Source organism: Rhamphochromis sp. 'chilingali', assembly GCF_963969265.1.
Source record: "Rhamphochromis sp. 'chilingali' genome assembly, chromosome: 3".
NCBI classification, from domain to species: Eukaryota; Metazoa; Chordata; class Actinopteri; order Cichliformes; family Cichlidae; genus Rhamphochromis; species Rhamphochromis sp. 'chilingali'.
Genome location: NC_137931.1, coordinates 36,136,162 through 36,160,961, shown reverse-complemented (window position 1 = coordinate 36,160,961; position 24,800 = coordinate 36,136,162). Strand labels below are relative to the sequence as shown.

The 24,800-nt window shown below is 39.9% G+C and overlaps 1 protein-coding gene and 1 pseudogene across 3 annotated transcripts; both read right to left on the bottom strand.

Annotated features, from left to right (window-relative positions):
- Positions 1-3,251: 3,251 nt before the first annotated feature.
- LOC308394339 (trypsin-like) lies at positions 3,252-7,523 on the bottom strand. Of its 2 annotated transcripts, XM_080878599.1 has the most exons (7): positions 7,417-7,523; positions 6,984-7,330; positions 4,420-4,512; positions 4,191-4,341; positions 3,961-4,093; positions 3,575-3,832; positions 3,252-3,477 (listed from the first exon to the last, which is right to left on the bottom strand). In XM_080878599.1, the coding sequence occupies exons 3-7, from the start codon at positions 4,475-4,477 to the stop codon at positions 3,310-3,312; spliced, it is 768 nt and encodes a 255-aa protein (XP_080734725.1). In that variant the 5' UTR covers positions 4,478-4,512; positions 6,984-7,330; positions 7,417-7,523; the 3' UTR covers positions 3,252-3,309. The 2 variants fall into 2 exon arrangements, with proteins under 2 accessions (XP_080734725.1, XP_080734724.1); XM_080878598.1 differs by having other exon boundaries at positions 4,420-7,472.
- Positions 7,524-13,781: 6,258 nt separating this feature from the next.
- Positions 13,782-14,955, bottom strand: LOC308393713 (serine protease 1-like; annotated as a pseudogene). Its single transcript, XR_013974779.1, has 5 exons — positions 14,898-14,955; positions 14,659-14,809; positions 14,437-14,567; positions 14,023-14,277; positions 13,782-13,916 (listed from the first exon to the last, which is right to left on the bottom strand). The product of XR_013974779.1 is annotated as a serine protease 1-like (transcript).
- Positions 14,956-24,800: the final 9,845 nt, after the last annotated feature.

The window sequence follows — 24,800 nt, the reverse complement described above, 5'->3', positions numbered from 1 at the left end:
TGCTCTGCAGGCAACTTCACTAACAAGCGATCGACATGGGAGCCACAGTCTAGTTCTGCACGTCCTTGTTCTCCCATAGTGCTAAGCAACCCAACTAAAGCCTGTACTCGAAGAGCAAAATTATCAAGGCTCTGACCATCACCTGCTCTGATAGGAGGCAGTTCCAGTATATTCTTTAGCTCTTTCAATGCCAGCTGTCTTGGTTGCCCATAACGCTCATCAAGGGCTTTGATGGCTTGAGTGTATGGGTCAGGAGCGTAGGAAAAGGCAAGAGCTAATCGTTTAGCTTGGTCTACTTTGAGGTGATCAACAAGGACATGATATTTGAAGTGCTCTGTCTCATGAGGATCAAGAAGGTTTGTAAGGGCCATCCGTAACATCCTGTATTGCATTTCGTCTTCTCTACTAAGGTCTGGAAATGAAGGACCTTCAAGCTTATATACATGTGTTCTCGTGCTAGAGGAGTGACCCGAGCTAGCAGTACCAGATATCAAAGGTTTCTGTTCATATGAGGTATTGGATGTAGCTGGTTGCTGCTCTAGAGGAGGGCAATGCTTGTGGTCAGATATGCGAATGAGAGGTTGAACAGGGTCTTCAGCTAAAGGAACAGCAGGTTGAACACATGAGATCTGGTCGGGATCCTGCCGTGATAAGGCCAGGAAATCAAAGGGAGTCTCATCTTCTGTAGCAAGGACTGGTCTAGGCAAACCAGTTGAAGGGATAGCAGCATCTAGTATTGTTGAATTAGGTAAAGGAGGGCTGGCAGCTGTAACTAAGCCAGACTGACGGCTAATCTGCGGGGGCTGGAAAGGTGATTGACAGGTTACTGTATCAATCACTGGGAGCTGCTCATGTTGTTGATGCGTTTGAGGACTGGCTCGTATACTGCATACAGAAGCTTTGATTCCCTCAGATGAGACTGTGCGAATGGAAGATCTGGAGCTACAAGAATGGGAAGGAGATGATTGAACCATAAATTGCTTAATCTCCCTCATGGTCGTTAGGAGTTCCCTCATGACCTCATCTTGGGTGGTGGGTAAAGGAACAAGGGATGTCTCTGGTGGTCTTTCTGACTCTCCGACAAGATCCTGCAGCCCATGTGTGTCTTTATCACTGTGCTGGCATTCAGTTTGGCTCTCTGTCTCACATGTAGCTCTTCTAGCTCCAGGGTACTGAACTTCATACTGTTGCAGGTAGGCAGGAAGTCTACTATCACGACTGGATCTTCTCAAACCTTCAGTCAAACCTTCAGTCAATGGCTGCTTTGAATCCATGACGCTAACACTGCTCCGGCTCGGAGGACCATGTTTTGAAGGGAGGAAGGTTCAGGGCTGAAGCAATCAGCTTCATGGGCTCATCCGGTTAGAATAAGAAAAGCAGCCATCTAATGCAGAATTAGTTTCAGGGTACTCCTTTTATTCTCAAATAAATAAGGCAAAAAAGGAAGGAAACAAAGACACACATGGACTGCCAATGCTGAAAGAAAACAGAGATTTAAGTTACTCAGTACCTTAAACAACACATAAAATAAAAACCCAAACAGAACCTCACCTCAGCTGCCGCCCCGTGTGGAAGTGCGGAAAGAGTGAGCCAAAAGTGAATGCAGTCCTTTTATACTGTGTGACATATAATGTGTGACAGGTGAGTGCAATCAAGGACAAGCACCACACCCAATCAAAGGTGAGAGAACTAAACAAGGTGCATCTGGTGAAGTGAGTGGGTGTGCTGGGATGTGCTAAAAGGTGGGTCTCTACAACACGGGGATATAGGAACTAAGGATACATAGAGACGCGAACTAGACAAGGCGATACAGGTGATAGGGGAGACAGAGCAACTAAAGAAGACAGAGACATAAACCATAAGACAGAACTCAAAGAAACCAAAGACTAAAAAGTATAAATAATATAATAAACTCAAATACCCTGGGTCAACGTCCCAGGCATCCTAACAGTGAGAGGAAATGTTTATTATCAGAGCTGCATGAATGTGTGTGCTTTCAGGGTTTTGGCCAGTATGACTGGAAAGGACTTACCATATTAATAAAGTCTAGCCAATTTGAAGCCGGTAAGGAAATGCAGCAGAACTGCTGATTGTGTAAATTGATACTCATCAGTGTTACGGCTCTGTCATTAACACACAAGCAAAACTGAGAGATTACATTAAAATGATGTTTAGATGCATGTAGGGCAGCTTTATTGTTTCAGCTGCTGTACCAGTGGTGTTAATGGTCTGAGAGCGGGCATATAAATGTTAAATAAAGTGGTTTCTAATAATCAGTTTCTTGTTGATGCTTTTCTCATTGAAGACTTTAGATGATATTGAAAAACTGATATTGAAAGACTTCAGACCCGCATCCAGCTTCTTCTGGGAATATTGGTGCTATTTTCCAGGGGATTGATCGGTCTGTAGGAGGTGGTTTCGTACCTTCTGGTCTCTTACCCAGAGCGTTATCTGTGGCAGAGTGGGTTAGGTCTGCAGCATAAGTCGCCGTGTTGAACTAGGATCTTAAACCTGAGAAGCCAGGGTTAAACCTGTACTTGCTTCAATAAGCACCTTATTGTACTCCGTGGTCAGGCCTCAGGTGTGTGCACTCTGTGGTTGTTTGTGTATTATATAAAGATTCGTTCTATCATCTCTTATTGCTTTGTGAAAATATAGGAAGCAAAGGGTCGCGTCCTCTTAACACTACTGAAGAGAGAAATATTAGCCTCTGTTTCTCTCTCAGGCGTCTGCAGGTTGATGTGAGGATCCTGCCTGAAGCCATCTCATACTCGGAGTGTCTGGGGAGTGAAATTGGCCTCCATCAATGCTCATCCCACTCTGACCTTTCAGCTTCATATTTCTGTACGGGTTTGTGCTGTTTTTTCGCAGATTTTTCTTTTAAGCAGCATACAAAGCTTTAATACTGAAATTTTAAGCAGTTTTTCAGTTATACAGTTGGAATTAGAAGTTCCCCCTGTGCATTGTGTTTTTTTTTTATGAGGTAATGTGGTGCTTGCTGCAGTGTTATTACTTTAATTTTCAGTACACTTTTTTTTTTTGTGTGTGTGTCCCGTTTGGATCTTTAGCCATCAGAATTGTTGTCTTAAGGCCAAGAAAGATGCCAAGCGGACAAAAAGTCATTTCACATAGTATCTGAGTTTCTTGTTTGTTTTGTTAACTCATATGTTTGCAATGACACTGAAATAAAGGAAATGAGACTGCGGCTTGTCAGAAGCATTTTTATTTCCATTTTTTGTTCACGATGACAAAGCAAGCAGAGAAAACAACTTCAAAATGTTTAAGTTTCAGTATGCAAAAGACGAACTTTTACACCAAACTGTTTCTGCCAGTCACAGTTTTGTTGATCCATTGAACGTATTTTGTGATGTCGGTGTAGACGTTGGGCTCCTCTGGGTAATTGCAGATACCATTGTGGTTATAAGAAACAATGCCAACAGCTAACCCTTGACACACCAGAGGTCCCCCAGAATCACCCTGTGAGGAGCAAAGATTTCAATTTTTCTATTTAAAAAAAATGATTCTTTTGTTGATGGAATACAAGTTTAACTTTCAGTGAAAACAGAACACATACCTGACAGAATCCTTTGGGTGTGCCATATCCACCTGCACAGACAACGTTGGCAGGAAGATTACCCCACTGGTCCTTACAGACTTGTTTGTCAATGACAGACACGTCCACCACCATCAGCTCATCAGCAGGTTTATCATCATCAGTTTCAGTTTTTCCCCATCCAGCCACCTGACACACTTGGTTTTCTCGAAGGTGTATTTCTTCAGGTGGAAGCTGAATTGTTCGTACCATGTGGCCTAGATGAGCTTTCTTGGACAACTGGAGACAAACACAATAAAGTAAAAATGCCATTTTTCTTATGATTGCTCTTTTGTTGCAATGTAATTAGAATAATAAGACCACAAATATGTCATCTAAAACTGTTGTGAACATGAATATGTACTTACTTTAATCAGCATGATGTCATCACCCAGTCCAACACTTTTATAATTTTCATGGATGATTTTTTTTTCAATCCTTATTTTTTGATGATTGCCATTCTTGAGATTGTGGTTGCCGAGAACAACGTATGTGGGGTTGCTGAAGGAGTGATCAATGAAAGGAAATCAACACATTTTCTAAATGCATTTCAGTGACATGAGTTAGAGAGTACAGGAAAAGATGTCTGATTACTCACTATTTATCACAGTGTGCAGCCGAGACTACAAAGTCTTCAGTGATGAGAAATCCTCCACAAATATGTTGACCCATGTTGTTCTGCACAGAGGCCATGTAGTGCATTGAGTTCTCTGGGGCTTTTTCACCATCTATGATATCACTTCCATGTGCTGAAAAAAGGAAATCAAAATGAAGTTACTGTTCCATTAAACAATTGGAGTATAATAACAAAGACTTGCAGTTCTTACCAAGTCGCCCGAGGCATGCCAGAACATGGAGGAGCAGGATTTTTTGCAGACTGAGCATGATGCCAGCAAAAAGGTGAAGTTGTGTTGGCAGGACTGTGAAGTGGAGGTTTTATACAGCAGTTGCTCTGTCAAGTCTGATGATCACATTTTGACTTCTAACCGCATCCTGTCTTTTTGGCACCTGTATTATCTTTACATTATCTTGTTCATCAGTATTACACTACCCCATCATCCTGAAACACATGGGCTGCCTGCCTAAACCTTCAAAAAGCTGGGTTGTTGAAACATTTTGCAACACTGTAAAAATTCAAAGTTAAAACAACAACTCGTGATAAACGAGGAACATGTATAAGAGTGGAGCAAAGTGTAAACATGTGGAGTGCATCTTTGCAGAAGAAACAAAAGATAGTAGACTACTAAGACAGGCCCCTTGTGGCAGGGCAGAGTTATCAGATGACTGTAAAAGTCTAGCTGAAGTGCTAAGGGAAACATGCCATACCATCTGTAAACATGATAGCTCAATAAGTGTCAAATGAATTCTGTTAAAACATTGTAGGGGTGTGAAGCGGGGTCATGTTAACAAGCCATTTAAATTTGGCTCACATCCACCTTTGACCGTCTTCAAGGTCAACTTCAAGATTTATTGGTGGAAACAGAAAAACAGAAAAAGAAGCCTTTTAAGATTAAAAGTGTGGTGTGTATTGTCGACATATTGAAAGGACCGCATAAAGATTTAAGGATTTTTCTGGAAACCACACAAGGGAGGACAGAAAAATCTCCTATTAATGGCTGTGCCCATTGTTATCTGTCTGAGCTGAAGCACCATTATGTCCTGCCTCATTCTTTCAGGTCAGCAGACCAGATGCTTTTGCTCGTTCCAAACACTCAACGTAAGCACAGAGGTAGGAATAAAGTGCTGCAGATTGCAGGCCTTCTGACCAAAATAATCCAGTGTAAGCTCAGGTTTCAGTCCAGTGGTAATCTCTGAAAATAGGCAGTTCTGATAAGTGAGAGGAGGCTGAAGGAAAATCTGTATGTTTTGATATAATGTTACCGTGCCACATGCGTGTGCCAACATTCAGGCATTAATCTAACACAGTAACAGTATTAATTACAGATTCAGCAGAGAGAAGCTGCTCGCTGTGTGCGCACTGCTGAGAAAAAGAAGCTGAGCTCGGTTTATTTCTGCTCTGTTTCATGAAAACTGTGTTAGTGAGGAGCAAAGAGTGGGCTCACCGACACACTCGGCATGAAGACTGAGTGAAGAGTTTCAATACAGAGAGTTCTCTCTCGTTCTGATAACATCTCGCCTCCGAAAAATAAACTCTTCTATTAGCAGCTATTACAGCCATCGCAGGCTGAATACAGGATTTTTTTTCCATGTTAAATTTTGTGCAACTTGCAAGAAACTTTGTGTCATAGACTTTTCAATTCACATTTGCCTGACTCATTTAAATACTCTCCACCTGAAAAATCAAAATCACTGTAAATCAGACACAGCTGTCACAGATATTTAACAATCAATCAAATATCTTTGCTTTTATGATCCTAGCCTCATTGTGTCACTGACACTCAATATTCACATTAAACCACTAGGTGGTGATCTCTGATATATTTTGTGGGCACTGTGTGGATTCAACCCAGTTCACAGTAATACTGTAATACTTTTTTTTGGGTTGTATGGAAGCCCCAAACGCAATTTCATTGTTCTTGACAATGACAATAAATAAATAAATACTAAATACTAAATACTGGTAAAACTACAAAATTAATGATGATTATTAAAAAGCACATATGATTAACATGTGAACAAATTGGCAAATTATATTTTTTATTTTCAAAACTACTGATGATTTTTATAACACATTAAGAGCACTTCTGGCTCTGTGTGCGTGTGTGTGGTGTCTGCTCAGCGTATAAAGCTGTGCATCACAGTGGACTTCAGTGAATTCAACATCCGCTCAGCGAGAAGTGAGACGACATGTTGTGCCGGAGGAATTTCAATGTTTTCATCTTGTTCATGCTTCTTTCCATCATCCAGTCAGATGAATGATGTTTTGTACTTTAATTTACATAACTGATATCTCTCAGTAAATCAGTTGGTGCAGGATGTGTGCTCACTCATCTGTTTTTGACTTAAAAATCTGCTGATTTTCTTATGTGACTGGATATTTTTTGTTGTTTTAGGTCATGGTTCTGAGATGGAAGGAAGGAAGTTAAGCCACACTTGCTGCCCTTCATGGTTTATTTGACAAGTAAGAAATCTATGTGTGGGGGGACATTAATCCACACACAATGGGTCCTGACAGCTGCTCACTGCACTGGGTAAGAACCCGAGGTTCACTTTTCCTAAATTTCTGAATCAAAATATTGCAGTATTTATTTTTAACATAAGATGTGAAGTGTAATACAGATGGAGATAATTAACATGCCCACAAACTGCTCCAATAATATCTCGATTTAGAGTGAGTACAATATAAATGTTATTGCTGGATTTTCATACAGTGCAAAAATAAATATGATCAATATAAAGCTTTATAAAATTAAGTGATGTGTTTTCTTACCCAGAGCGTAACTCCTCCTGACAGCATATAATCAATAAGCAACAGATTGTAGCCAAAAATATCCTTCTCCCCGTCATTTCTATTTTTTGCTCACTCAGTTGGGATTTGTTCATTCCAGGCTTGTTTTCTCTGTGTCACGGTTTGACAGGCAGACCGTGGGGGTGTAGGGAAGGAGGACCCAGGCGCGGTGCTCTGTGTGCGAACAGTGCATTTATTTACAGTGTATGGTGCAAAACAACAATAAATCCCCGTGTTTCCCAAGACTCCCGTGTCGTGTCCTCCTTGTGCTCTCTGCTCCGTGTCTGCACTACCGGTGCTACCTGCCCTTTGAGCCTCCCACGCTCCTCCTGCGGGAAACAATAGCGGCAGCTGTCAGGACACTTAACAATAGCAGGCATGCACTAAACGACTAACCCTAAACTAGGTGACTAACGTGGAGTCTCACGCAACGATCCCGCGTCGGTGGGAGCTCCAAGACTCTCCTAAGTAGCTCCCCCGACGAGGCCTGATCAGCAGCAGGTGTGTGGCTTCGTGTGTGGCCAGTCCGCCAGCAGGGCCACACCCACCAGGCCTGAAGGCGCCCGCAGAAACACACACACACACACACACACACACACACACACACACACACACACACACACACACACACACACACACACACACGTGCAAACAGGGAGAAGGACAGCAACACCAAATATACATACAATAATAATATAATTCATAGCTGCTCGGGGATCCTGGGTCGCTCAGACCCAGGACCCTGACACTCTGATCTTTCACACAGCACAGTAAAGAAGTCAAACTGAAGACTTAACACATTTAAGTGATATTATCAAAGTGCAGCTCAGTGCAGCAAACTAGATAAAACACAGAAACCACAGCATTCAGATGAGCTGTCATTATAGTTACTTTAACAACATTTACGCACATACTCATCTTTCACATCTGTGTTCACATTCAGAACACTTTCACTTATGCTGATGTCTCAGTGACTGTGTGTTTGCACTATTAATCTGACTTCATTTCTGATCTGAACCTGTAGACGGCCTCATAAATATCTTTATAAATGCTGTATTACAGTGTGAGTCCGAAACCTTTATTATGTGGTGATTTTCACACAATTTCTTAAACAAACTCATTCTTCAGTTTTCTGCTCTTAATATCATTTGACTTTTGTAATGTTTACACTTTGCTCCTCGTGTTCCTCCATATTTTTAAATCAGGTGACTTCTCTCGGATGTTTTAAACACAGATGTAATTTTATTACAGAAATATCAGTTGGTATTTTGCATGATAACTCATTTTTTACTCTTACTACTCATCCCAAATTCATTCATAACTTAAATCAAGTTATGAAGCTATTATGTTAAGCCAAACAAGCTATAATATATTATAATAAGCTAGATGATGCTGTTTTATTTGTATTTTTACAGAATTTTGGGGTATTTTTGGTACCAAGATGCTTAAAGTGGACATAAACCACTACAAGTATTAAGTCTAATTTACACCATGGAGCCCTACTTTAAAAAAAAAACAACCCAAAACTGTCATGCGTGAACTCTGTCTGTGAAGCTGGATTTTCAAAATAAGAGTTTAAAGTTTCCGTTTAAAGAGTGTAGCACCATCTTGTGGCAGTACAGAATGTGAAGTCACTGGGTTGGTTGGTTGGTTCTTCACTGTTTGTTAGCTCATATGAATCCACCTGTTGGCTGTAATGTTCAGGCATTTTAAGAATGCATTTTATGAATGAGGACTGTGTGGAGGAGACAGTGTTTGAGTCATGTTCCTTGTAGGGATGGGAACTGATAAGAATTTAGCAATTCTGATTTCATTATCAATTCTCAATGGTTCCTCTTTGAAAGTCACCACTATCGCCAAACATCATATTACGTTCATGCAAATTAATTACATGCTGTTGGTCACATGTTTGTGCATGTTGGAGATATGTGCCCTCTTTGTTGTGAGTAGTTACTTAAAAGAATGAATGTATTACACATATTACGCAAAGCACTTTTTACAGAAGTATTAGCATTAATGAATTACTAGTAAGAAAAAGTAATTCAATAGTTACATTACTTTCACGTTAGTCTGTAAAATGATCTGAAACACACTATCTCATAACCATCATGTCACAAAATTAACCCGAGTCTACAGCCCCACACACCAACACAAATCCCTATCCTGATGAGGACACGTATGATCTTTCTTTTAGTATTTAGGTATGAAGACAACGCCCATATCACAAAGAGAAGATGAAAGCCAGCACAAAGAGACTTTAAAGCAGGGGTGTAAAACTCCAGGCTTCAAGGGCCGGTTTCATGCAGGTTTTAGATATAATCGTGGTTCAACACACTTGAATCAAATAGTTAGTTCATTACCCGCCCTCTGGAGAACTTCAAGACATGTTGAGGAGGTAATTTAGCCATTTATTTGCCTGTGTTGGATCAAGGACACATCTAAAACCTGCAGGTTGAGGCCTGGAGTTGGACACCCCTGTTTTAAAGCGATCATCAACGTGATTCTGCTTTAGAAACATGAACAGGTAGAAATGGAAGCTTCAGCCTGACTGCTCATCAGTTTGTTACCTGTTGAACCTCACATTTCAAGACACAAAACTGAAACCAGCTGATTGCAGTTTAAGTACAAGAACCAATAAATCGGATCGATAGACAAGCAGACTAAGAATGACAAGGAACTGGAACACTGGTTCTCGATTCCCATCCCTAGTTCCTTGGTCAGGTGTACAAAACAAGCCACTCAATCAGCTGGCAGAGCAGATGCTCACAAGATGCAACTAAGTATTTTAGGTAGTATTAAAGTATAATTAATATTTAACCCTGGGGGTAAATTACACTGTGATTTTATTGTAAGGTAAAGACTCTACAGTAATACAGAGAAAACCCTCCAAATCAGATGACCCCCTATGATGAGCAAGCGCTTTGGCAACAGTGGGAAGGAAAAACTCCATTTTAACAGGAAGAAACCTCCAACAGAACAAGGCTGAGGGAAAGGCAGCCAAAGACACGCTGTGGAAGAGAGCCAGAGATTAAATTATAATAAGTATGTTTGCAAATACTTGCACTCTGTGTGATCATCAGCCTTCTTAAAATCTCGGGCACCCCAAATAACACTGGATGAATATTCCTGGAAGAATAATGAATGAGAAACTATTGTTTCTTCACTGTTTTCTTACAATACTGCCAATAACAGCGCTGATTTCCCCCAAGACCTTCAGCCTCTTGTGTAGTTTTCTGTACATTTGTAATATTTTGAAAAACACAAACTAGAGCTTGGAACAGCATGTTCTATGCCTGGGAAGTCAATGAAATTACAATTGTTTAGCTGGGAATCATGAACTTTATTCATTACTGTGCAGTCTGTCTGTGCTTTTCATAAATAACTCTTCTTATATATATCACTATAATCACTTTTGTTCCACATGTCTCTCTTAGCTCTTCCTTATCAGGAAGAACACTCTATATAAATATCATCTATATACAAATCTATAATCTGTGACATTACATATTTATTTTCCTTTTTGTGTTATGCAAAAAAAATGTTTGTCTAACAAGTGAAGAAAGCAGAGGCACTACCTGAAATCTCAGAGAAGTAACAAGGAAATAACAGATTTAGATTTAGATATAAGCTCGAACACTCTGCAGTCATAATTATGATATTATAGTTGGAGTTGGAGCACGTGCAGTATATAATCACTGCATTGGCGGTCCTAGCCTGTTTGGCGCCCTGGGCGAACACTCTCTCTGGCGACTACCCCTAGTCCTAAAGTGTATATTTATTTTCTTACTCTACTTATATTTATTGTTTGTTTCCTTGCACTGCAACTGGAGCCTCGTCGTCTCGTCTCTCTATATACTGGACTGTATGTAGCAGAGATGACAATAAAGTTTACTTTGACTTCAGCAGCGAGCAGGCGCACCGAGGGCTCTTGCACTCACTTTTCGCGTATAGAATTTCGAAAAAACATCGGTGCAAATTATAAGTCTGTATCATAATGTCTGGTGTTTTTGTGTTTGTTGGTTTGTTTTTATTTTGTTGTATTTTGCGAGTTGGTTATTAGATGCTGCTCCAGCCAGCCAGAGCCCTCTCCTCCCTGTGCCGCAAGCAGCAGGCACACCTCGCAAACGGAGGGAGCCCTTACTTCCAGCAAATGGGCGATGGAAAAACGATCGGTGCCTGTACCATTCCCAATAGGCGCTGGCTGATGTCAGGGCAGCATGAGTACGAGCAATTTTATTTATTTTTTGCCGATGCCCGTGATGCCGGCCCCCACCACAATGCCGTATCGTATGCCGTGTATCAGAGCGATCCCACGTCCCTCCTGTTTTTGCGTAATATCCAAAACTCTCTGTTGTTGGTCTGTTGTTATTTATAATGATGTTGTTAATTATTATGATTTGGGAAAGTTATATAGTGATGTTTGTGTAGACGGTGAGAAGTTCAAGGGATCAAAAAATATGTGGTTCCTTATTATAAAGGAAGAGCTCTCAATATGGGATTCATAATGTTTACTTGGGGTCCTATCTCCACCATTTAGGACCCAAATGATGTCAGACTGAGTGAGTGATGACTGTGATGAATTGACTTCACCTGCTGTGATGGTACCTAAGTGGATAATAGAGTATGAGATGTTTGGGGAAAGAAGTTTTGCTCCAAGTCTATGTGGATGTATACCATCGTATCTGAATGACTGTGTGAGTACTCAGCAGAGGTTGACATTGTCAGTGAAGGAGACGGTGCAGTGGGAGTGGTTTGTGGCTCAGCTGCAGGGGAGGGGTGGAGAAGTGGGTTTCGGGGTGTGGTGTAGGCGGAAACTGACTCCCACAGCTGTTTTCAATCACCTGGTCATGCCTTTGAGACATATCTATTCAGCAGGCAGGCAGGAATGTAATTTAATTACATTTTATATGATGGATTATGCAGAAAAAGTAGAATTGGGCTGAAAGATCTATCGCTTTATTACCTATTCAGGTTGTAAATCATGCTTTTAAAAAGTAACTAAGTAAATAATTACTTTTGAAAATAAGTAATCAGTAAAGTAACGGGATTACTTTTTGGGGGAAAGTAATCAGTAATTACTTACTGATTACTTTTTTCAAGTAACTTGACCAACAATGCTTATGACCATTACCCAGTTTAACTGCCATTGCACTTTAATTTGTTTTTCTTTTAATTAAAAAACAACTACTTTGAGATTTGTATCCCATTGTTCTCCTGCTGTCAAAAAAAAACAACTATTTAACTTTTACTCTGAGTACATTTTAAATTAGCTACTTTTTACTTTTACTTGAGTACATTTTTAGACAGGTAATTTTACTTGTACTTGAGTAAAATTTCATCAAAGTAATATTACTTTTACTTGAGTAGAATATTTTAGTACTCTTTCAACCTCTGTTCATATCCAGCAATAAGAGCTGTGTTTTTTGAGTTAAAGTCCTGCCTGTGAGTCTGCGTTTGGGTTGACTCCTGCCGGCTTAACAGCCAGTTTATGACTCTTTTGGGTTGAATAGAGCTTCTCATATCTATATAATTATATCAACACAATTTCATTCTAATGTAGTTGGTAGAATTTGGAGGTTTGGACTCTTTTTTTATAAGTATAATGTGTAATTTTATATACTTATTTGCCTTTGTGTTTTAGATTAAGAGTCGATGCTCTACACTCACAGTTATGAAACTATTACTGTGGTTAGTGGAACTGCACTCACAGAGCTTTTCATCTGTTGAATTATCATTCATACAGAATCTGCAGCATTAATGTGAATTTATTATTCATTATCCTCATCCTAATAAATCTGTACTCCAGCTGTAGTAAGATATAGTGCACATAAATTAAACCTTTTGTGTTGTTGTTTGAGCCTCATTGCCCTGCACTGAAGCTCAGAGGAAGATTTGTATGGGTCTCTGTTGAACCACTAGAACATGCTGTTTCAGTAGATGAAGTTGTTATAATGTTTGATAAAATCTTCCAGCACAGGTGTGTGCAGTATAAAAAAAATCCAAGCCACTGAAAACCAGGTCATTCTACTATTACCCTCAAATCTTATGTCTTTTTGCCAATAATCACCTCTCTCCACAAACATCGGGTGGTGACTTGTGAGAGTGAGGACAAATATTGTGTAATGCATTTAAGGTAAAAACAAACATAATCTCCACCGAGCACATGTTGGAGCCGACAGTAAGCCGACAAAATCCTCATATTACTTAAATAGCATGTTTTTGAGCTTTACTGTAGTACGCTTCTGTTCATCATTCATAGAGCAACAAACAAGGAATATAAAAAATGAAATGTTATGAAACATGTTTTCTCATTTTCTGGTAGAAGAATGTGGCTCTACAGTCATTGGCCTGTATCCATGGTAACACCTGCAGACTTAAAATTATATTATGAATATAATTTACCAATTTAAAAAAAAAGAAGGTAAAATGATAAAGCTGTACCAGAAGAGCTGTTCAAGTCTGAATTTGATTACTTCTTTTGATATTGAACTTCAGTTTAATTGGAAAAAACTGAATTAAAATTTTGAGAAGCAAAAAAACATACAAGGATGCAAATATGTCTTTCATCACAGGCAAACTGAAGCGTGGTCCACTACAAAGGCAGAAATAATATAAAAAATTCAGCCTTTTGGCTATTACAGAAAGAAATGACAGATTGAGTGTGGGATACGTTTGTATTTTTGTTTTTGGTTAAACTGATGAAAGAATCAGAAATTCTCACATTTCAATAGTGAAAAGAAAAACCTTTTTATTTTAAGTGTTTTACTCAAAAAAATGTTTTCAGAAACACTGACGGTATTTTGAGATGTCCGTATAGACGTTGGGGTAATTGGGGTAATTGCAGTTCCTATTATAGTTGAAAGAAACAACACCAACAGCAAACCCATGACACACCAGAGGACCACCAGAATCTCCCTGTGAGGAGGAAGAATTTTAATTTATCAGTTTATGTTCATTGTGTTTATGTTTTTAAGATATGTGAACATGAAACCGTTTTAAACTGAAAGGACAGAAAACATACCTGACAGAATCCTTTGGTTGTTTTGTATCCACCTGCACAGATTACATTGGCAGGAAGACCAGGCCATTGTTCCTCACAGACCCTTTGGTTAATGACAGACACGTTCACCACCCTCAGCTCATCAACAGGTTCACCATTAGTTGTAGTTGTTCCCCATCCAGCCACCTGACACACTTGGTTTTCTTTTAGGTTTATTTCAGCATGTGGAATTTGAATTATTTCTACTCCGTGGCCCAGTTTAACTTTCTCAGACAGCTGGAGACACAACATGAAGTAAAAAATATATTTATGTTCATACGATAGTTCTCTAGATATAATCTGAATAATAAAACCACATAGAATAATCCTTTAATTGTCCCACAAGGGGAAATTACACAACATGTAAAACTGTTGTGAACATGAACATGTACTTACTTTAATCAGCATGATGTCATTACCCAGTCCAACCTGTTGATAATTTTCATGGACGATTTTGTTTTCAATCCTTATTTTTTGATGATTGCCGTTCTTGAGATTGTGGTTCCCGAGAACAACGTGTGAGGCTCCTGAAAGAGTAATCAATGAGAGGTAATCAATACAATGGCTTTTAATGACATGAGTCAGAGAAGCAGAAGCAGAAGATGTTTGATTACTCACGAGTCATCACAGTTTGCAGCCGAGACTACAAATTCCTCAGTGATGAGAAATCCTCCACAAACATGGTGACCATTGTAGTCCTGCACAGAGGCCATGTACTGCATCGAGTTCTCTGGGGCTTTTTCTCCATGTATGATGGCAATAACATGTGCTGGAAAAAGTCAAATAAAGCAAACCAAAAAGAAGTTAACGTTCCATTAAACGGTCGGAGGACAATAAGAAAGACTTGCAGTTCTTACTGAGTCGTTCGAGACATGCCAGAACATGGAGGAGCAGGATTTTTTGAAGACTGCGCATGATGCCAGCAAAAAAGGTGAAGTTGTGTTGGCAGGACTGTGAAGTGGAGGTTTTACACAGCAGTTGCTCTGTCAAGTCTGATAATCACATTTTGACTTCTAACCGCATCCTGTTTTTTTTTGGGCACCTGTATTATCTTTGCATTATCTTGTTTATCATTATAACACTACACTGTCTTCCTGAAACACACGGGCTGTTTAATGGTTGCGAGTTTCTCTCTCACATCACAACTTTAGTACACCATGCACACAAACCTGCCTAAAAAAAATAAGTTTGTTTCCACCTTATAAAGTCCATTTCTGTGTATGTTTATACATGTTTCAATAATTCGCCTCACCTATTTCCCATTTTCCAAACAAAATATATAAATTATTAAGTAGTGACCCAGACTTTATCACAGTGGCAAGTCTGTAACATATAGATAGTCACTGTCAAAATGTAACATTTCTTTTTAACTCTTTCTCAGCTTAAGGAATCAGTAAATACAACAAAGTCAGTAAAATGGTATGTGCTGGTTCAAATGGCAAAAAAGCAGCGGATACCTGTCAAGTAAGTATGAAGAATGTATATGAGCATGTAATCATTGAATTCAGCACCCTTTTGACGTTTTGACACCTGTAAGTGAGAAAAAAGGGTCTACAGTACTTGCTGCAGGGGGATTCCGGAGGCTCACTGCTGTGCGGCTTTCAGCTGGTTGGAGTTACTTCTTTTGGAGCCGGTTGTGGGGACATTTACAAGCCTGGAGTCTACTCGTTTCTCTCAAAGAGGCAACTCAAGTGGATCAAAGAAACTATGAAGACTTAAAAGTCATCAGGCATCAGTCCACATAAGCTAATCAAGATGACAATGTTTTATGCTTTTATGCTATTTAATCGGCTGAGCTATCACTTCATACCTTTCACTTGACCAGCATCATTTTATTATCTCATTGATTATGTTATATTTTATGGAATCTTTGTCACTGCTGGCTTGCTCTAATTGTTACAGACTGTGCACATAGCAGCCTGTGGTTAGTATGTTTATGCACACACAAAAGTAAAACAACAGTGAGACTGTCCAGTCTGTCGCCCAGAGACATTCACTATGTCCAGTAAATGAATATGAGGATTTTGAACAGATTTTTTGACAAAGATAAATTTTTAAATATGTTTTCTTGTTTAGTTTTGTTCAGTATTTGTACTTTTTTTGTGTGTGTGTGTGTCCCGTTTAGCCATCAGAATTGTTGTCTTAAGGCCAAGAAAGATGCCAAGCGGATTTATTTTACCAAGTGGATCATCATGGCCTTGCCATATTGGTCCATGTGATTGACCTTTATTATAATTATGAATTTATTTTATTTTCAGTTGCTACAAACGGGACAGACATGATTGGGGGATAGGACAGGGAGAAAGAATGAAAGAAAGAGAGGGAGAGAAAGAAAACCAAAGGGGAGAAGAGACGGTGAGAAGGGGGGGAAGAAAGAAAAAAAAAAAAAAAAAAACACCTGGGTCACCTGTATGGAGAAAAAAACAGAAGAGAAAGCAAACAACAAAGAGCAACATAATAAAAAAAAAAAACAGCACCATCACAATAAACTAGCTAGCAGTAGATATCAGTAGATACTAAATAATAAACGATATTGTGCAGCACGCAAGCTAGACAGCGCACAATGTGCTTTGAGGCAGCAGCCAAGAAAGCTGTAGTCCGCCTCTGTGAATACCCGTGTGTACACCTGTGTGGATCAGCATGCTTGCATTCCAAAGGTTTCTCCATGTAACGATCTGCTAGGGAGTGTGGGGGGGCCACAGCCCCGTCCTCCAGGGTATGAAGCAGGTATGGAGGAGATCAAAACTCCAGACATCCAGAGGCCCCCAGAACACAAGAGACCAAGGAAGACCAACAGAGGAGCAGCCGCGCCACTGTCCCAGAAAGAGCTGAGGAGAGTCCCAGATGAGGGCTCACTCAGCAGCCGCGGAGCAGAAGCCAGGGGGGGTTGCAGTGACGCGCCCGTGAGCTCCGCCGGCAGCCAGCTGTGCCTGAGTGACCGAGCCCCAGGCCGAGAGGCCGGGGGCACCCCACCTCCGAAGTGGCCCGAGCGAGCCCCATGCTCCAGGCCCCGATAAGCGGCCGCCAAGGAGTGAGCCGGTGTGTACCCGGACGCCCACCCCCAGACACAAAGAACCACCAACGCACCGATGTCTGAGGGAGTCCGCCACTGGCAGGGGAAGTGGTGGTGGGTGGAGATAGGCCTCCAAACCTTGGAGGGCCTGAGATGTCCCCAGAGAGGTGGTGTCTGATACCCAACCTGACATATAGACACAGACATACAGGCACACACAGAGATACAAACATCCATTCCCACCCTCATGCTCTCATATGCACTTACTCCACACTCAACCAACGTGGAGACAGACATAAAGAGACGCTGTACACACGATCACACTCCCCAAGCGTACTCTACGAACCGGGTCTAGGTACCCTTGCCCCTGGAGGGGGGAACTGCACCCAGACCCAGGTGGTGTTACCCTTTTCCCTGCGGTGGGGAGAGGCAGACCGCCCCGACTCCGCAGCAGCAGGGAGGCCCCACATTCCAGACCGCAGTCGGACGACCAACTCCTCCTCCTAGTCCTAGCCCCCCCCCCCCCCCCCCCCCCCCCGCTCCAGCAGGCCGCAGAGAACGGGGGTGAGAGAAGACTCCAAACCTCCCTCCACCCGCTCATTGTAGTGTTGATGCATGTGTGTTCTAAGGTGCAATTAAAACCCAGGAGGGCATGGAGCTACCTGCCAGAGAGCAGCAGGTAAGCGCATAGTCCCTCCTGCTAGCCCTCAATGTCTACGTGTATTCAAAATTGAGAGGTGGGCAACGGCGCCAGGGGTGAGGTGTACACCCTGATGGTAATTTGGACTCCGTGTATCGTGCCCACCCCCAAGATCCTCTATGTATGTAACGAGAGTGTGAGTAATGTGAATGTCTAAGTTGTGGGATAAAATTGAGGCAGAGGCAGCCAGAAGGGGACGGGGGGGGGGGGGGGGGGGGGGGGGTAGCCTCCTCTGCACCCTGGTGACATACCCCTACTCCAAGGCCCTGCATGTGTGGGTGGTTGTGGTGGAGCGGGAAGAGGGATTTGTACTTTGTCACATCCCCTCCCCGCCAAAAGACCCCACAAAAAACAAAATTGATACAAAACAATATATTTTACTTTACTTTTACTTTCTACTTTTCCTACTTTCTAATAAAGCTGAAGTAAAGATATCTTTCCTTCTGTCTGTCTCTTATTGTTTGTACTGCAATTCTCTCAAAGTGTCATGTTTTTACAGTAACTTCTAAATCTCACATCACTAAATCTTAATCTTAATTTAAAAAATCTTGATCAAAAATTGGTAATCAGTCCTTCATTTTTAACCAAATTAAATGTCTTTTAAGCCTAAAAAGGCAGTCAGGCCACATTCTTGATTTGTTCTTTGTCAAACGAGCCCTTCGTGGCTTATTTATTTACATATTTGATGAGGTAAAAATCACTTTGCTTCTCTTACATTTTCAAATAGAATATAGCAGTGTTTTTTTTAATCACACTGTCTGATAGGTAATACATTGTGTGATTGTGTGTCTTTTTAAATTGTGATCATAAAAAACACCACACAATTAATGTGATTGAACATTTCACAGATACATATTTATTGTATTGTATTGTATTGTATCTTTATTTCAGACATATACAGAAAAAAAACAATATATACACAAGTACACATACTTGCATTTACAAATTCGAATATATATGTAAATACACACACGTATGTGCTCAGACTTATAAACAAGTATTGTATCAAGTCAGTCAGATACTGATTTGGTCAGTTAAGTAGAAGAGGGGGTTGTTAATTGCTGCTTTGGTGTTAATACAATTAACAGGTGCCTCAATGAGAAAATGTTACCATTAATACAGTTACACCAAAATATTTTGCAAGGTTTTGTCTGGAATCACTGTTTAAGCGCTAGTCTGGTTTTCTTCCTATTTTTCTGAAAGGGTATTTCTCTGTTAGGGTAAACAAGTTCTCTAGCACTGCTTCTCTAACCTGTGGGGTTCCACAAAGTTCAGTCCTTGGTCTATTGTTATTTTTCTTTTACATGCTACCTTCAGCATTATTCCATTCTTTTGTTTCTTATTTCCAAACCGATGATATTCTGCTGTTTATGTCTTTTAAGCCTTGTCAGCTGGATACACCTTAGTTGATTGTTTATCCGAGATTTGTGGCTGGCTCTCCAATAACTGCTTTGTTTTAAACTCCAATAACACCAAGATCGTGATAATAGCTGCTCCCGATATACATTCAAGAATCAGTCAAGTGATTACTTTTTTTTGTCCATCCACTGTTCATTATCTTATTGTAAGATTTGACTCCTCTCTTCATTTAAGGAAAATTTCTAAATTGTAAACTATTGTCTCCTCATTTTAACCAGAGGATTACAGTAATCTACAGGGTGGGCCATTTATATGGATACACCGTAATAACATGGGAATGGTTGGTGATGTTAAAGTCCTGTTTGTGGCACATTAGTATACGTGAGGGGGCAAACTCCCCCAGATGGGTGGTGACCATGGTGGCCATTTAGAAGTCACCCCACTCACAGACACATCCACATCCACCACCATCAGCTCATCAGCAGGTTTATCATCATCAGTTTCAGTTTTTCCCCATCCAGCCACCTGACACACTTGGTTTTCTTTTAGGTTTATTTCAGCAGGTTGAAACTTAATTGTTTGTACCCCATGGCCTAGATGAGCCTTCTTGGACAACTGGAGACAAACAACATAAAGTAAAAATACCAGTTTTCATATGATTGCTCTTTTGTTGCAATGTAATTAGAATAATAAGACCGCAAATATGTCATGTGAAGCTGTTGTGAACACCAACATGTAGTTACTTTAATCATCATGATGTCCAACATCTTTATAATTTTCATGGATGGTTTTGTTTTCAATCCTTATTTTTTGATGATTGCTATTCTTGAGATTGTGGTTGCCAAGAACGACGTATGTGAGGTTGCTGAAGGAGTGATCAATGAAAGGAAATCAATACATTTTCTAAATGTGTTTCAGTGACATGAGTCAGAGATTACAGCAGAAGATGTTTGATTACTCACTATTTATCACAGTGTGCAGCAGAGACTGCAAAGTCCTCCTTGATGAGAAATCCTCCACAAACATGTTCACCCTTGTTGTTCTGCACAGAGGCTGCATCAGGTTTTTGGGTGCTTTTTCACCATGTATGATGTTACTTCCAAAAGAACAAACTAAAGAAAATCTAGTTAACGCCATATTAAATGATCAGAGAATAATAACAAAACTTTCTTACCGAGCTTTTCCAAGGCATGCCAGAAGATGGAGGAGCAGGTTTTTCTGCAGACCATATTGACACATCTGACACATATTTGTGGAATATCAGTTAACTGCTTACTAATTAACCATCAATTATTTAGTAAGTACTTCAGCAAATGTTATCCAGCCCTATCAAAACAGAAGTAAGATCATTAGCAGATTAAAGCTTTGTTGTGTCAGTGTTTCTTCTCCAGTTGTTGCTCATTGAACAGTCACGTCAAACTTCTATCTTCACAGAAATTAAGTCTGGTTTGCTTTCTGCTAATAACTGCTAATACCAGAATATGGTTTTCAGCCAGTAATGCAATATATATAATTTTACTTCTCACTTTCTTCCAGCAGATGACACCAAGTTGATAATTGGGACTTATTTCATATTATTGCAAGCTTCCTTATATGTAATCAGGCCCAGTGCACCCGAGAGTTTCATACTAATATAGCTGGTGGATTAACTTTTGGAGGTTTGGAGGTTTTGGAGGTTTCCATATAAAAAGATGACCTAATGTGCTTTCGTTTTACAGTGTGTTGCATGCATTCTTAAGCAACATCCAATCTTACAACAGAAAGTAAAATCAGTACACAGCATATAATCAATAAGCAACAGATTGTGGCCAAAAATATCCTTCTCCCCGTCATTTCTATTTTTGTTCACTCAGTTTGGGATTTGTTCATTCCAGGCTTGTTTTCTCTGATCTTTCACACAGCACAGTAAAGAAGTCAAACTGAAGACTTAACACATTTAAGTGATATTATCAAAGTGCAGCTCAGTGCAGCAAACTAGATAAAACACAGAAACCACAGCATTCAGATGAGCTGTTGTTATAGTTACTTTAACAACATGTACGCACATACTCATCTTTCACATCTGTGTTCACATTCAGAACACTTTCACTTATGCTGATGTCTCAGTGACTGTGTGTTTGCACTATTAATCTGACTTCATTTCTGATCTGAACCTGTAGACGGCCTCATAAATATCTTTATAAATGCTGTATTACAGTGTGAGTCCGAAACCTTTATTATGTGGTGATTTTTACACAATATCTTAAACAAACTCATTCTTCAGTTTCCTGCTCTTAATATCATTTGACTTTTGTAATGTTTACACTTTGCTCCTCGTGTTCCTCCATATTTTTAAATCAGGTGACTTCTCCCGGATGCTTTAAACAAAGGTGTAATTTGATTACAGAAATATCAGTTGGTATTTTGCATGATAACTCCTTTTTTACTCTTACTACTCATCCCAAATTCATTCATAACTTAAATCAAGTTATGAAGCTATTATGTTAAGCCAAACAAGCTATAATATATTATAATAAGCTAGATGATGCTGTTTTATTTGTATTTTTACAGAATTTTTGGGGTATTTTTGGTACCAAGATGCTTAAAGTGGACATAAACCACTACAAGTATTAAGTCTAATTTACACCATGGAGCCCTACTTTAAAAAAACAACAACCCAAAACTGTCATGCGTGAACTCTGTCTGTGAAGCTGGATTTTCAAAATAAGAGTTTAAAGTTTCCGTTTAAAGAGTGTAGCACCATCTTGTGGCAGTACAGAATGTGAAGTCACTGGGTTGGTTGGTTGGTTCTTCACTGTTTGTTAGCTCATATGAATCCACCTGTTGGCTGTAATGTTCAGGCATTTTAAGAATGCGTTTTATGAATGAGGACTGTGTGGAGGAGACAGTGTTTGAGTCATGTTCCTTGTAGGGATGGGAACTGATAAGGATTTAGCAATTCTGATTTCATTATCGATTCTCAATGGCTCCTCTTTGAAAGTCACCACTATCGCCAAACATCATATTACGTTCATGCAAATTAATTACATGTTGTTGGTCACATGTTTGTGCATGTTGGAGATATGTACCCTCTTTGTTGTCAGTCAATATTTAAAAGAATTAATGTATTACACATATTACACAAAGCACTTTTTACAGAAGTATTAGCATTAATGAATTACTAGTAAGAAAAAGTAATTCAATAGTTACATTACTTTCACGTTAGTCTGTAAAATGATCTGAAACACACTATCTCATAACCATCATGTCACAAAATTAACCCGAGGCTACAGCCCCACACACCAACACAAATCCCTATCCTGATGAGGACACGTATGATCTTTCTTTTAGTATTTAGGTATGAAGACAACGCCCATATCACAAAGAGAAGATGAAAGCCAGCACAAAGAGACTTTAAAACAGGGGTGTAAAACTCCAGGCTTCAAGGGCCGGTTTCCTACTGTGATGACAGCGGCTATATGTGCAGGTTGGGCCGTGCGCGTTTCATCACGTGAATAAAGGTTTCTTCAGCCAGAACACGCGAGGGCGTGATATCCCATACTTAATGTTGTACCTCATTCCTCTCATTCAGGGAACAGAAGTTATAGACATAACTATTTGTTTTTAAGCTGGGGGCTGGGGGCCCCCTGGTGGGTCACAAAGGTATTGCAGGCGAACCGCAGTAATAACCAAATTCCGTCTGAGATTTTTAGAAGTATGTAGAGTTACATATTTATATAAATGTATTTATTTATATAAAAAGTGAATCAAAATTGGTTATAGGAGGTGGTTAATTTAATTGTTGTTCATTACTCTGACCTAAACTTACTGCACATTAGCTTCTAATATTCACTCTGCAGTGGTAGCCACCTTGCATATGACTGCGTAGCATTAACGATTTATTACTAACAGTCTGTGTTGGTAATGCTGTTTAAAAAAAACACATTTAAGGAAAGACATCACTTTCTCTTATTTTTTGATTAGAAAAAAAATTAAGATTGGGTAGGCCTCGTGCGATTTTCTGCTTTTGAAGAGAGTCTGAGCAGTCTCAGCTTTAGGAAAGGCTTATATACATCATTACCTGGTTGTGAATCTTCCTACTCTGAGGATTACCCATAATCCTTTGGCATTATAAGTCCATGCAGAGGGGCCTTTGAGACAGTAGGTGGTGCCATTGCCCTATTTAACTGTGGGGTTTAACTGTGTTGTATTATGTCCACCTGCACAGATAACACTGGCAGGAAGACCACACCATTGTTCCTCAGGCTTGTGGGTTAATGACAGACACGTACACCACTCTCATTTCAGTCATTCGCCCACCTGCCCATGCACATCCTTTTGTTGCAGGTGTATTTAAGCACACGGAAGCTGAATTGTTTGTGCAGCCTATTTGAACTGGACAACCCTCAGAACCTGCCCAGTGGAGACTGACAGCCTGAAATTAACCTACATAAGGTGAGTGAAGCTACAACGAAGCAAAAGCCCAAGACAGAGTTCTGCTTTGTCATCAATGCACTTTCGTGACGGTACTTCCTGCAAGCCAATGATGTGACCGACATGAGAGACTGGGTGGCTGCTCTCAACAAGGCCAGCAAGAACAGTGCCTAAGTCTTGCCCTGCACGTGTGAGGCCTGATGTGACCACAGTGTTAAGTGATGCTCACGCCCGCATGGGATCTATCCCCATGCAGTGAAGTTAGCGGGTGATTCTAAATTCACACAGGAGTGTGAAAGGTTGTCTTTCTCTATGTGATAGTCTTGCAATAGACCAGTGATCTCTGGTGACTTTATTTCCTCATCAGTATGTACTCTTTTAATCTTCCTTTTGTCCCAATGACCCTTTATTAAACAGTTTAATTGAAATGACTGAATCAACAAATGTTTCACTCTTGTTGAAATCGAGCTGATAATAAAAAAGATCACAATTGTTACAAAAGGATATGAAATGTCTAATGATATTTTTATTTTTTTATTTCTGGTCACACTTACAGTGCGATCAGAAATTACATTTCAATAATGCAAAAGTAAAACTTAATTAGCTTGTCAGTAGACTGACGGTATTTTGAGATGTCATATAGACGTTGGGCTTATCGGGGTGTTTGCAGTTGTTTTTGTAGTTGAAAGAATCACCACCAACAGTGTTTAACAGAAATGAGGAGCATCATTTGCACAATACACTCCCCGCTCACTTTAAAATACTGTGCATGTGTTGGAATATACATATGCTGCACACAGAACACTACAGATGTACATTTATATGTGTTTCATTTATATTTAAGCGTAGATGACTCTGCAAACTTTGAGAAGACTGTGGTTGGTGATAATCATCTGTTGTTATCTGAAGATGACAAAAAAACAGAGTAGAGTGTATTTACACTGAGTGGGTAATTGTTCCACTGGCTGAAGGGGAAAAACAGTGATTTGTAAATGATTAAACAGCATTAATGAGGATATGATTAAATAACTGCTCATTTTCAAGTGTGTAGATTGTGTGGTATATAATTATTCATTGCAACGTGATGTTTTAAGTATCGCAACACAAATACTGTAAGTAATTGCTAGTACTGTAGGTCATTTTAATTCATGTGTAATTTATTACTTGTAGAAATCTTATATCATAAGTACAGTATATTTTCAGGACATGGGTCATATGATCAAGTGGATCAACCTCACTGAACTTCCAGGTATTTAACAGGAAAGGACACATTCT